This window comes from Sipha flava, unplaced genomic scaffold, assembly GCF_003268045.1.
Source record: "Sipha flava isolate LNK unplaced genomic scaffold, YSA_version1 289_pilon_pilon, whole genome shotgun sequence".
Classification (NCBI taxonomy): domain Eukaryota; kingdom Metazoa; phylum Arthropoda; class Insecta; order Hemiptera; family Aphididae; genus Sipha; species Sipha flava.
The window spans coordinates 418,629-434,180 of NW_020272960.1; the positions used below are offsets into that span (position 1 = coordinate 418,629).

At 31.6% G+C, this 15,552-nt stretch overlaps 1 protein-coding gene across 1 annotated transcript in view; it reads right to left on the reverse strand.

The window, feature by feature from the left end:
* LOC112685731 (lachesin-like) overlaps positions 1-15,552 on the reverse strand; it is a 149,986-nt gene that overhangs the window by 16,492 nt on the left and 117,942 nt on the right. The window contains exon 7 of the mRNA XM_025557696.1: positions 7,299-7,418. Within this exon, the coding sequence (XP_025413481.1) occupies positions 7,299-7,418 (120 nt within the window). The remainder of the gene's footprint in view (positions 1-7,298; positions 7,419-15,552) is intronic.

Here is a 15,552-nt window from a genome sequence, read left to right on the forward strand (position 1 = left end):
CGCACTTTTCACTATGTCGTTGATAAATTTTCGTTTCTCGCATCTTATAATTTTGGTTGCTTCTTTTAGTCTTGTTTTATATCTAGAGAATTTTTCTTCATTTTTAATATCCTTTAACCAAACTTCCCTCGCTTGCTTCCTACGTTGTAGGGCATTTTCGCATATCTGGTTAAACCACGGATTCCTCATAAATCGTCGTTTCCCAACTGTTTTTTTTGTCGCTTCGCGGATCGCATTTCTTATAGCAGACCATAAGCTTTCGATATCATCATGCTCGTTATCTATATGTTCATTATTAAGCTCGTTTGATATATTCTTACAGAAATCTTCACCAATTTTAAGGTCACATAGTTTTTGTATACCTATCAAAGAGTTCTGTTTGTTCTTCTTTTCTCTTTTTTGCTTTCTTCAGTTTCACTTTAAGTTTCCCTACCACTAGGAAGTGATCAGATCCACATTCCGCACCGCGGAAGGTCCTTACACCTAGTACACTATTGCTGAATCTCGCATTCACCAATACATGATCAATTTGGTTAATGTATCTGCCATCTGGGGACCTCCAGGTACCTTTATGTATTTCCTTATGTGAAAATGACGTGCTTTTTATTTTTAAGCCCCTTCCTGTAGCTAATTCGATTAGTCTGAATCCGTTGTTATTTGATAGCTGATGTAAACTATTCGACCAGGTAGTTGTTTTGACGCACTCTTCTTTACCAATCTTTGCATTAAAATCTTCTAATAAGATTATAATGCAACGTCTGGGTATTCCCTCTAAAGTAGATTCCAACAAAGTGTGAAATTCCTCCTTTTCTTCATCGCTTTTATCTTCAGATGGTGCGTGTACATTGACAAATGCAAGGTTGAAGAATTTTCCCTCCACTATGAGGATAGTCAGTCTGGAGTTCACTACTTTGAAATCTTTAATTGCAGATGCTATATTCTTTTTAATGATAAAGCCGGTGCCTCCTTGTCTGCGATTGTCACATTGACCGAAGAAAATTATCGAGTTCCCTTTTTCTGTAGAGCCTTGTCCGCTCCACCTTATTTCTTGTATAGCTAAAATCTCTAACCTATATTTATTAAATTCCTTAACTAATGTTAAGACTGCTCCTGGTTGATATAAAGTCCGTATATTCCATGTTCCAAAACGTAGAGCCGATTTCCAGTTTTCCAGTCTTGATTCCGTTACTCTGTCCCGAGGCAAAATGTTGGATTCCTGAACAAAGGTTTTTTACGATAGTGGGTTGTTGGCCCACTGATCAACCCCCAACCTGGAGGGCCAGACCACTCCGATCACCTAAGACCAGAGTGGGGCTATTGCAGCACCCAATTAAGGGCACTGGGCGATGGGGACGCCACTTTCCCGACACCTAATAAAATGAAACATTGAAAATAATTTAATTTTAATTAAAAATAATTTAACAAAATTATTAAAAAAAAATATGTCCCCAAATGATAGTATGCAAATTGTTGAATCAGCGATTAAAACTCCTAAGCGGACCAATAGATGTCGTAAAAAAGAAAATTCATGCTGTTACAGAAAAAAATTCCAGGCAATATTGATTTTAAAACAATCAATGACATAATGAATGGCAGACAACCTTTTAAAAATTTGAAATTATCGCCTTCTGATAGTATGCACTTGAAATACGCTTTTAATACATCGGTTGATATGAAACGATAATTTATCCGTTTTAAAAATATTTTGATACCTAATAGGTGACATTTAACATTTGATAATTTACAAGATATTGTAATAATTCAATGCAACAAATCTTTTTGATAATTTAATAATAATAATCACTTTTTTTTTAAATTTTTTTCCCCACATATTTGGATGTTTTTAGCACATATTTTATAAATTATACTTACATATATTTGTACATATTTCTGTATTTTTATTACATATAAATCCGTTCCCTACTAATCACCAATGCATCGGCGCGGCGACAGAACCAGTTTTTCAATAATAGTCCGTTTTTACTACTAATACTATTGCCGACGTAATCGACATTTTATTATAAATAAAGTCATCAATAATAAAATTAAAAATTAATTATCATTTACGTTTTAAAATTTAATTAAATGTATATAAGATTATAATTATAAGTTATAAGTCTGTTCTGAGTGGAAGTCCTCGGTCAAGCCACGAATAGATAGATAATATGAGTATATGTGTATACCGACATACTACGAAAATAAGCTAATAAAACATTATACTATATATATATATTAATATCTTACAAAAAGTAGACATCTTTTGAATTATACGTTCTATTGCAAATGGGTGATATAAGCTATCAATAAAAATTTCAAATTTTCATTTTAAGTATACATAAGAATTGATCTTATAATTAAATACATTATAGGTTATAAATTTTAACCTAGACATAGGAGAAAATTTCGGGAGGCAGTTACAAACCCTTGAACCCCCCCCCCTGTGTGCGCCGCTGATTATACATACCATAGATTATAAATATAACACATAAGTTTTATTTTTAAGAATTATATAAAACATTTAAATGCTTATTCATTATATATTTTTAAACATAGTTTGAATATCCGCACAAATCGTTCTTCAAAACTCTAAACAAATGTATTGACTTACATTGAAGTATTAGTTCCATAACCAGGTTCATTCTCCAATGCAGAAACATTTCTGTCCGTCTATATAATAAATATTTAATAAATTAAAAATAGCTGTCACATACACATCATAATTAATATATAGCTATTTTGATTTACCATGTCAGTTGTACGATTTTCTCGCCATTTTTTAAGTGCATTAAAATTTCTTCGATGTTTTTTTATCAGATATTTTCTGCGACGTTTTTTTGGCAAAACGTTCTGCATAATGTAAATATCACAGAATTTATATTTTATTTTTATATATAAGTTGTATTATAAATCAAATACGAATGAGCTACTATAGCTGATTTCTAACATTTTCATTTACAAAATTACCTATGTCTTATCATTGAGAGTTTATTTATAGCCTTTTGTATTGTAATATTTAGCCCAATTTCATTTGGGTATAATATAATATAAAATAAACAGATTGATAACGATGCGGGCAATATAATTAGCGTCAACGATTAGCAGAAGAGGGTTACTTCCACACGCGCATGCACAAGTCAATACACACTGTTGCGAGGAAAATGATCGAGTTCTATCTTTTTCGAAAAGAATCAATTTTTTGCCAATCATACTGGTTTCCTTGGTCATCGGATAAAACATCTAAAAGCATATTTGAATTTGTCATGAAGTTTACTTGAAATCGACTTTTTTACATTTTCAAATTATTTTATCAATTTCATATTATTTACATTATAAATTTATTATTATTTTAGATTTTAAAATCAATTTTTTAAGGGTATAAAAATAATAATTCAAAAAAGTATAAAAGTCGTTTTCAAGTCAACTTCATGACGAATTCAAATATGTTTGTATGAGTCTTATCCGATCATTGGGCAGTTCAGTACAATTGACAGAATATAGGTATATTTTGATAGAAAACGTAATCCGGATAGAATCCCCTTTCTTAAATCTATTCGGAATCCGATTTTTTTAGGATTGTTCTGTATTCAATCGAAACTTTCTGATGTCCCGACAAAAGATCCAAAACGACACTTTTATCCCGCGTTTTGGAAAATCTGTTCTGTATTAACTTAGTTTAAAACGATTTCAAAAATTAAGTTTTTTTCATAAATATAATTTTTTAATTATTAAGAAAAATTATCACATAATTTCTATTAATTATTAGTGTTTTAAGTATTGAATATTGTGTTTATTTAATTTCACTGTATATTTACTAAGCACAAGAAAAATTATTAAAATCTTATTCCGGGAAAAGGGTGAAATTTCAAATTCTGAAAACTTAGTTCCAAATAGTTCCAAATTAGTTCCAAAATATTGGTGAGGGTTTAAAGTCGATATGATAAAGAGGGGGGGGGTCGTAATTTGACGGTTGTCGTATACAGTTCGATTTCGTTTCATGATCACGCACAATGTACCCAAGTAAAATATTTTCATTCGTCACTAGGAAAAAATTTGATTTTCATGTCTGTAATAACATATTTATGTAATGATTCATAATTTATATATTAATAAACTTATATATATATATATATATATATATGGCTATTAAAAATTACAACTTTGGCTAATTATGTGAACCAAAATTGTAAAACCCTATAAGTTCTTTGACGTATTTGGAGACGAAATTACGTCATTCGTTAGACCTGAAATATGTATACATTTGTGAAATAAACTTTTTTATACCAACAACGTATTAATGTATATCTATGTGGAGACTAAAATAAATAATTCTAAATGTATACGAATAGTTTTTTCTGTTAAATAAAACATGAGTAATTGACGAAAGGCTTTCGAATTTGGGTAAAACTTGTGTAAAAAAATGTAATTACACCGAATAACTGAGTACATAGCAGTAGTACTGCGATGGACTGTAATTTATGTGATTTTAATTTGTCAATTTTTAATGACACCGAGACCATTGCTTGATTTTAACTTTTTCACTTAAAAATATTAAATAATGAAGGCCGTCGAGAAAACGATTTTAAATGGCAACCCTAAATATATTTTAAGAAATGCAACAAAAAGTTTTCATAGTTTATATTTACCTCTGACATTTCGACCGTGTAGGAGCATAAGTTTGCAAAAATATGCACATATGCATGGGAATATAATTCCGATGATAAATTAAATATTAAAACATTGAAACAACGGAGCATGGGTTAACAATAATATGTACCACATATGCGATTTGAACGGTTTGATAAAAACGATAAATCGATGTTTTTTCCCTTTGTATCTCTTCGAATCGATGAAATGCATTTTGTATGTATTATGATATAGTTTTCTTTAAATTTATTTTATAATTATTTTTATTCTCGATTATTTGCTACCAACGGCGCGAAGGAAATGAAACAATACAGAGTACATGTGACGAAGGATCTCTCTCTTTCTCTTCCTTTCTCTTTTCCCATCCCGGAGCTAAATGAATTTGAAACGAAAAAAAAATTAATAAAATATCCTTGGCTTCAATAATTAAACAGGGCCAGCCGGGCGTGAGCTTACTTAATATTCCTAGGGTGGTGCGAGGTCGATTAAAAACATGACCGGGGATATTTTGGCAAAGCCATAAATGAACTAGGGAAGGAGGCCTGGTTTTTAGCCAAGAAGCTGTCATCACCAGTCCCTTAACCACTTTCTCGGCCAAATATAAATATATATATATATATTTATGTGTGAGTATTATATAAATATATTATATTAAAATAAACTTTCTCTTATTTGCTCACGTTTTTCCGCGGATTTTATTTATCTGGCTCGACTTGACCGAGAGAAATCTTCGAAATACGGATGAATAAAATATATAATCACAGAGTTAACCTCGAATAATGAAAAAATAAAATACAAAATTAAAACCACCCATTCTTAAGAACTCCAAAGATATCCGAATTATTTTGTTTTATTGTATGTATATAATGTATTATTTCGGTATTCAGGATACTATAAAAACGTCCATAATAATTCTATACGAAGATTTTCAGTAAACAATATCACGAATTAAAACAATTCGATAATTTGGTTTCATTACCATAAAATTCGTACAAAAAGTGTATAATTATCTTTAAATGAAATCCAACTTTTACTAAAAAGCACAAAAAAAATAAAACATCATTTTTATTATAAATATTTTTCGAGTTTGAGAATACAAATATTTAATTATTTATTATTATTTACTACAGCTATATATACTAATGAAAAATAATGCTTAAAATATATAATTTATATAATTTTTATATATTTATTATGTATTATATATATTTCATATTATATAATTTTTATTATACACGTTAGATTTATATAAGTAATAATTGCTTTTCGATTACGATTTTAGTATGTACGAGTACGTGATTTGACATAAGAGGGTTCAAACGTCATGTGAATGTATTTGTCATTTACTTGTACACTAAATAATTTATACATAATACTTGGATTCCAAAAGTTGGATAAATTTTTACATTAATATTAATTAAGCTTTCTACTCAAACTTAATGCAGTTACCTAAAGAAGAAAGCTGTATTGTAGCAAGTTAGCTGTATATTTGTTTCTGAAACATTATTATTAACAGGTTCTAAAAATTCGGTATAACACACATGTTTAAAGTGTTACATGATTTTTTTTTATTATTTTACTAGAAATAATTTATCTATGTTATTCTAAATAATTAAAAATATAATTTATAATATCACTTTGTCACGTACGAGAATGCACTTCATTCTTTGTGGTGGTGACTTATTTTGAATCGAGTACAAAATAGCGTTTTGAAAATTATTTTCTTAATATTTATTTTTTTTTTAATGCATTCGTATAATATGGTAAATAATACGCAAACGGCCAATGCAATAAATCATAATGCGGGCGGATTCGTTAAAAATAAACTTTTAAAATATATCATTGCAAGACAAAGATCAGATGATTTATCTTATTTTCTAAATACGAAATTTTATTAAAAAATATATTCAAAGTAAAACACTTTCAAATACAATATGTATATTTTTCATTTCTGTAAAATAAATGATTACAACGGAAAATAAAACGTTTTTGATAATTATGAGTGTAGCGAATTATTGTGTTATGCAACGTTTAGTAAGTTATACTCAAAACCACTAAAAATATTATATAATTACATCAACATCAAAACAGTTTAAAATAAAGTGATATGTATTGGGTATATGACAAATTTAATGTTTCCGAAAAATAGAATATATATCATACACACATATTTAATTAAAATAAATAAAAACGTTTTCAAAGTTCTTTTGATTTAACAAAATGTAAAACGCAATATTCTCGTCGTATATAGTTACAACACGGGGCAGTATTATGTACTCAGATGTTGACCACAGAACGTTTTGGAAACCGTTGTGGTCTTTTTAAACCCGGATTAAGACCCTAAGGATTATGCCAAAAACCAAAGCAATCAATTAATTTGTCTTTTTCAAGCCGGTTCACGAGGTACAATTTGTCCGTCAGTTTCAAATTGCATCGCGCTGTATGTAATATAGTTCAACCGTGTATTCAATATAATATAAAATTACATAATCGTGTAAAGTGCAAAAAGCGGAAGAACGTCTATGCACGCGTATTTTGGTGGTGCGGGGATTTACACGCAGTCGAATATCTTCCAACGATTGTGAAATTATATTTAAATATAATAATACAAGTGTTACAATATTATTTTAAATGCAGCGTAATGGACGACTTACCGCTCTCTCGGACCCAGTAATTTATAGACTTCGGAAACGCTTCGACGTTGCATTCTAATGTGACTTCAGTGCCTTTCGGAGCACCGACCAACTGGCTGGGTGACGAGATCACTGGATGAACTACGAAAAAAAAAATAGTGCATATTATCAACTGTTTGTATGTCGTCATATTATTTCGTAGTTTTACATTTTTTTTATTCTTCTATTTAATTTAAAATATAACACTTGTAATATGTAGAAAATAAAACATACAACAAGCATATTGGTTCATGGAGAAATATAAAAAGACACAGAATACTATGATTCGGGATTAAAGATACAACATAGTGATGGATCCTGAAAGAGAAAGAAAAAACGAGAGGAGAGGTTACAAGCTGGAATCTACTATAACAACTTATAGACCTATTATATATCATGTCACCAATATTTTTTTCGGCCGTTACGAAATTTTACCTAGAAATATGGTAATGTATTGGTTTGGGGTTAATGGATATGTGATGAATTAATTTTGAGTGGATATTTTCATAATGTATTTTAATTAAATTTTCAATTTTTTCAGTTTGTAGATCTTTACGGAGAGTATGATTGGAAATTTACTATTATTAACAAACATGATTAGGTGGAGAAAAATGTATTGCAAGGCTTGAAGTGTTTTAAGATTTATTGGTCTAGCGCACTCCAAAATTTGGGCACTAGTAGTTTAAATTGGTTTTAAAATTATAGATAAAAAATTTTCTTTGTAACAAAATTTTGGATTTCAGTATAGGACAAAATTAGAACAATCCAATATTAAGTGCCTTTCTTTTTAAATTTTGTGTGAAGACCCTGGACAATTATTTTTCTTTTTGCAGCTATATGCAAGTTGTTTAGCTTAAACTAAGAATTGATTGGGAACTTTTTGAAATCTGAAATTAGCTTATATTCTTTTTGTTGAGGGTGAAAGGGACAAGTATGGATTTATCTACATTCATTTTTTTTTCCAGCTTATGAACTACCTTTCAAATAGATCAAGATATAGGCTAGGATAGTATCTTAGGTTTGAGTTATGTCTGACGTAAAAATGTTATAAATGTCAGCAGAGAGATCACTCCCTGAGGTTATATTAAGTTCAAATTGATAACAGGACGAGATCATATAACTGTGCTATAGCTGTTGACCCAACGTGCATAATGAGTGTAAGCGAAACGTTCAATTTTTATTTGGATACGAAAATAATTACCGTTTAGAAATATGTAAATCGTATGGAACCAAGAATAATAAAGTTTACTTAATTATTACGATAATTAATGCGACATTTCGTAAAAAGGGTTCGGTAGAACGAGATAGAAATTCGGAAACGGTGAATTAAAACCGAATGGTGTTAAATTATTATTAATTGGAGATAATTTAACGAGCGTATGACCGCCGTTGCCGCAAAAAGAAAACAACCGATTGCAATCGTCAGAAACATTAAGTGAAAATCATCAAGAAAAAATAAATTATTATTATTATCACGGTCGTGGTTAGGTGGCGAAAGCGCGGCGTTGTCTCGAAGTTTTGGTGAGCCCTACCAACATCACCACTAGCGTCTCCGGACCGATTAAGAGAGTACTGCAGCACAACCCAGTTTGATATATTTCCGCCATATAAGTTCATGTATGTACGATAAATATTATTCTGATGGAAATCTTAAGATTATCAAACATGCGAGTAGTTGCCATAGGACCAGTGATCATGTAACATTTAAAAGTAATCAATATTTTTATTTGAAAACAAGTCATATTTTTGATTTTATTTTAAGTTTTTTTTTTTTCGTTCAGATCAGGATTCTTAAAAGTAGTTCGTAACTACCATTTCAATTGTATATAAAAAAGTAATATGAAAAACCCAATACAGTAATGGGTTCTTAAACGCAAACAGAAGCGAGGACCTTATCCTTCCTTAAACTATATCAAGTCCCCTCAAATACAGGCTCGATTTCCGCTATTAACGTACTTTATATCGAGAAAGATATCTCAAATAACATCAACGTTGATAAAATTGTTGATGTATTGGCGCAATGTAAACGCAGAGCATTTTTTTAAATAAAAATACAATCATAAAGTATGCATTTTTTTTTTTTTTTTTATCAATATAATAGAGGACTTGAGGCCACCGTGGTTAATGAAAAAGTATAGTAAGAAGGGTCAGAATCCCAATTTAAGGACCTCTAGCGCCATCCGTCATCTCCGTCTACCACAGCAAAAAATGTTTTAATGATTTGCCAATCTAAAATGAAACAGTGCTAAATATTATTAATAATAAGTTTATTGATTTTATTTGTGTGAAGTGTGGTTTTAATATTTTTAATTTTTTCATTAATTAATTAATTTTTATTTTAATTAACAACATGTCAAATAATATAATGTATTCAAAAATCAAATATCAAACCAGATAATATGGTTTCAATAAATCTCAGTGACCCTACCTCCTCACTCAATAAAAAAAAAAAAAAAAATTGGGGCCATTTGTGTCTGTGAATATGTCCGTAAGAATCACGCGAGTAAAACTTAGCTTGGTTTCAATATAGTAAAATTAGTATACAACAGACCCGATTAAAATTTGACGAGGGACGAGACAAAATTGTATACGAGTACTCTGAATATATCTTTAGAGAAGCTCTAAATTAAATAAAACAAGGAACATCTTTAAATGGCATGCAATTAAACAACTTACGTTACGCCGATAATACTATAGTGTTAACGGGCACTGGTGACGATCTTCAAATACGTAGGGATAAAATAACAGAAATCAGCTGTAGATACGGACTTGACATTAATATACACAAGACTAAAATTATGATTATATTCAAGGAAAATTATTGGAGCTCACTCATATAAGTATCTATCAAACCCGTATAGAAAGAGTGCATCAATACCAATATATTGACACTGTCATTAGAGAGAAGTGGAACAACGCAGAAGGAATAAAATGTGGGTCTAATATGTTTGCCCGATACTTCATTTGCCCGACAATATATTTTAAATACTTTTACAGTACGTAATACTGATATACAATATTTTATTACTATTCCATTATTTTATTATAATTATTACTTATTAATATGCAATATTAATATACAATAATTTAAAAAAAAGACTAAATCAGACAAATATTTTATCATGGATAATATCGTTCTACGTAAAAAAGGTACTTTTATTGAAATGTTGAATAATTTTTGACACATATTTATTTAAAACTAGCTGACCCGACAAGCGTTGTTTTGTCATATAAATTATTTCTAGAGAATATTTTGCTAGAAAAAAATAACTAATTAAATATAGGCATGTAAGAATGTGGGTAAGGATAAGGATGTAAGGAAGATATATGGCGTGCTATGAATGGTAACGAAATATAAAAATGAAAAAACATCAAACATTTATTTTTTTATTAATTTATTTTTTTAATATTAATTTATTTTTTTCCATTAAAATAATATATATCGCTAATTATGACAATATAAGTAAAAAACAATATCTATCCTTTAATGCAACAGAGTGTACAATATTTTTTGTAATCCCATCTTTCGCAAACACAAACTGGATGGCTCGAGAGCACACCACGTATAATTATCCGTGTGAAAAATATGATGTGCTCAAATCTAAGCTACAGACATTGTTTGGCTTTGAAACTTATTGATAGTCATTGCAAATGCCAATCTAATTGGAAATTTAAAGCGTTTAAATTGTATTGGCACATCTGTGGGTATAATAGAGATTCGCGGTAATAATATATTTTCACCTCGGAATTTGCCATTTAAAATTATGGCTTCGATAACATTTTTCATTAATTTTTTAACAACTTATCGCGTGTCGTTGTACAACCGTGGTAGGTCAAATTATGAAGCAAAATAACCGAAGAACAAACCTTCAATTGTAAATTATGCGGTGGCATGCCTGGTAAGTCCAATGAGTTTAAAAACTCTGTTAGATAATTTACAGCTTCAGTAGCATAGCAAACTATATCTATAGATTTGTATGACACCATGTCTCCTGGTAATAAATGTTTATCTTGAGATTCAATTCGTTGACGTCCACATTTTTTACTACGAAAATTGCCCTTTCTGCCAGCCACTCATGATTTATGTATTGTCTGTGTACATTGGTCAATGAGAGCATCTTGCGAATAAATGATTGTGCAGAAATCGGTCGGTAATTTTATACATTCCGTTTTATCTGTAGTAACTTTCCCATCTCCAATATCTAACAATTGTTTTGAGAATCTTCTGCACGCAGCTTTTTTTGATTAAATCGCAAGTATCAAAATCGTTCGCTCTCTGTCTTTACATACATTTCGACCATGAATTGTTGACGAAGCTCATGATATCGTAGAATAATTTTGTCTTGATCTCGTTTAATCATCAACCGATATGCATAATAATTTTTCGAACTAACATTCTTATTTGTTTTGACACCTGTTGCGGGATCTTTTTTTGTTTAATATTTATGCAATAACCGTCATTTACTACCAAAAATAAAATTAATAGTTTTTAAATAGTTTTTTTAATAGTTTTTTAATAGTTTTTTAATAGTTTTATTTAATAATTCATTTTCAATTGTGCAGTTATCGACCGGGTCAAAAAGGGCTATTTTTAGGGTTTTTCCAGCAATAATTCTAATTTTTCTCGCCGTAAAAACCATCCTTGAACTTCAACGAACATTTGAAAAAAAGATTTGGCCAAATTGGTCCAGGCGTTGTTGAGTTATGCACTTACCAACACATTTTGCGATTCATTTTTATATTATAGAATAATTTGAGATGGTTGGACAAGAGTAGTGTCGGGAAAATGAATTGTCGGGCAAGTGTAGTGTCGCGCAAATGTAGTGTTGGCAGGGGCGTTATTTCAACTTTTGAAATGGTGGGGCAACTGATAAAATTTGCCGACTTAATAATATTTAAAAAATTATGGTTACCTATAAATTTAAAAATTTAATAATTACGAACGATAGACTATCAATAAAATAATTTTTGGAATAAAACATGTAAGGATTAGTAATGAATAATAGTTTCATAATGATAAACAACAAACATGAAACGTTTCATTTCACCCAATTAAATAATAACATTGAAGATAGTAAAACATTAATTTATCTACTTATCCTATAGGCTATAAGTTACTTTTTTTTTTTTAATTTGCTATTCTTGGGGACATTACAGCCAATAGAATTATGTGGTGAAAAGATACAAATTTATAAAAAACATACAAATCAAATTAAAAAGCCAATGGAAATAGTAAAATTAATGATGGAGTTGATGACATGGGTAGAGCGAGAGTTAAGGATAAGATTTGAATCGGGAGTGAGATAACCCAAAGTGGATAGATATAGAAAAAGGAGCTGTCTACTAGGAGAGAGAGAGAAGGAGGTGGCTTTAAGTAACCTATCAATAGGTTTAATGGAATAATAATATAAATCTAATTAAATAAATACTTATATTATACATTATATTTATAAAAACATAAAATTGTATCTCAAATATAATGTACCGTAGTCTGGAGTGAATAGAAACGATTTTAACGGTTTTTTATAGATTATGAGCTCAATTTTTATGGTATCGAAAACTGTTTTATAAAAATCACAATACCAAAAATAAAATTTATATAGTTCGCGTAATAACGATTGTCATAAACTGGGGAGGAATCATTGTTTCTCAACTTTTAATAAACCGTGAACGTGTATTTAAAAGAGAATATTATCAGATTTCTGAGTACAAAGTAGTTAATAAAAATTTACTCTCTACCGATTTTAGCATTTGATCATCGGACAAAGGATTGCCGACTTTTTAAAATTTCTTAAAGTGGAGCATTTGCCATAATCTACCCCTCCCCCCCCCAAATGACGCCTCTGATTATCGGACAAGTGTAGTGTCGAACAAATGGTTGTCGGGTAATTGAATATCAGTAAAATGTACTGATCCCATAAAATATCACATAGGAAAAATAAGAAGTATATTTCATTCAACGAGTGCAACATTTAAGAATCACAAACTGTCCTTACACATAAAAACACGACTTCTGAGGTGTTACGAATTCTCAACCCTTCTGAATGGCGCGAAAACTTGGACCCTAGCAAAAAAAATTAGAAATAAGCTAGAAATAATTTGAACCAAGGTTGTGCAGAAGACTTTTGAGGTAATATACGAGTATATCAATATTGAGGTATTGCGTAGAAAGGGAAAGGAAAACGAATCAGTGGCAACAGTTAAAAACGCAGGAAATTCCTGGTACTCAGGGCATATTATGCGGAACAAGTACAAATGTATCCTTCTGCAACATATTCTACAAGAAAAAATCGATGGCAAAAATCGCCTGGTAGAAGAACATCGTGGCTGGCCGATCACAGAACACGGTTAGACGAAAGCTCTGCAAAAATATTCTGAAGTGCTGTAAACAAAATTTATACATCAATGACGATAGCCCAAGTTCGAAACGGATCTGTGTGTTAAGAAGTAAAAGAAGAAGAAGATAATTAGGAAAAAATGAATCGGTGAGAATTTTTGGAAGTGTCAGACGAAACAAAATGCTGAAGACAAATACATACCACGGCACAAGCGTGGGATGGATGATAATGAATTGGCCAAGATGATGAGATGAGCTAACGGTAATCGCGTGGTAATCATTCGGCTGCGAACAACCAAAATAACAATAGCAAACGGTTTAAGTGCACGCACATAACACATTGGTAGGAAACGACGAGTTACGTTTCCGTTTCTCCTAGTCGTCGCCGAATGTGTCGACTCAGAGGACTCAGTTGTACCGCATAGTCGACCAGCCCGACGCAATCTGCGCAGCGATACCTTGTCGGGTATTTAATGTATGCGAACTCTTTTCGACCTCCCCTACCGCACACACACACACACACACACACACACACACACACACACACACACACACACGTGCGCGCGACACAGGCATCGCGCATACGAAACATAATTCATCTCGTGCACGCGCCGCACGCGCGAGATTACTGAGTGCGATAAAGTTTTACGCTACGAGAGCCACGCGGAAAATCGCCGCGGCACGAAACTTTGGATTTTCGATTGACTTACCTCCATCCCCCGGTTCCTCGTCCGCACCCTCACTGAATCGCCGTCCCGGACCGTATAGCCGAACGCCCCCGTAAGCGAAACTTTGTTCGACAGCGACGATTAAATAATAATGAAAGTCGCGCGCGCGTATCGGTGGTTTGAAGACTTGCTGATGGTACAGCGGGTGAGCGCAGAAGAAGCGTGTGCGTGTGTGTCCGCGTGTGTTCGTGTGTGTGCATGTGTGTGTGCGTGTGTGTGTGTGTGTGTGTGTGTGTGTGTGTATCTGGCACAAGTGTGAGACGCGCGTACGTACATTATGACTTGCATAACGTTAGATGTGTACTTACGGGTACGTTTAAAGGAAGGAAAACAGTCTACGTGAACAGACCAAGGATTAGATTGTACGCGAATAGGTATGCTCGCACGAATGGAAAATGTATTTCATTTGTCACCGTGGACGAAAAGCGTGCGCAAGGGTTTGTTGGTGGATGGAAAAATAGCGAACAAAACGCGAACGAGGAAAATTTGCGAGATGAATAACGTGTACAACAGCATATGAATAAGTGTGACTATGGTAGGGGTGGATCGGGTAATAAAATATGCGTGTATATATTATTATTATTATAATTAAACGGAGAAATATTATTTTCTTGAAATTAGTTTCGAGGGCACATGACGGCTGTATCGCGCGCGTGGTGAACACGGTGTTTATTTTGAAGTTTTTGTCGATTCAACGGAACCCTAAAGTTTCTGACAAACAGCATTATAACTTTTATCTCTCGACATTTTAATAGAGCTATTATGATAAATTTAAAAATATTTGATAAAGTTTTCCCTTGACGTTTATCCTTTTGTTGTCTACATGCGGTGTCGAATGTTTAATCAAAATCAGTCTTACGAATTTTTAATAACCTTAACGAGAAAAACTGCAGTCATCTCGAAACTCGAATCATGAGAACGCGCGGATTCCGACATATTATTAGCATGTACGCGTAAACATATTTTACTGTAAGGCATAAACATTCGCACCAGGTATGTATATGTGTTTGCTTTGAATGGTACTTTGTATAACAATATGCGTTTTGCGTTTCCTTTGACAATCAAAAACTGATTATCATTTGAAAATATTATAAAACATCCAACAAACATCTTATTTACGTATATAAGTTCCAGGAAACGACGAAAATGTAATCTTAATTAAAGTTTAAAT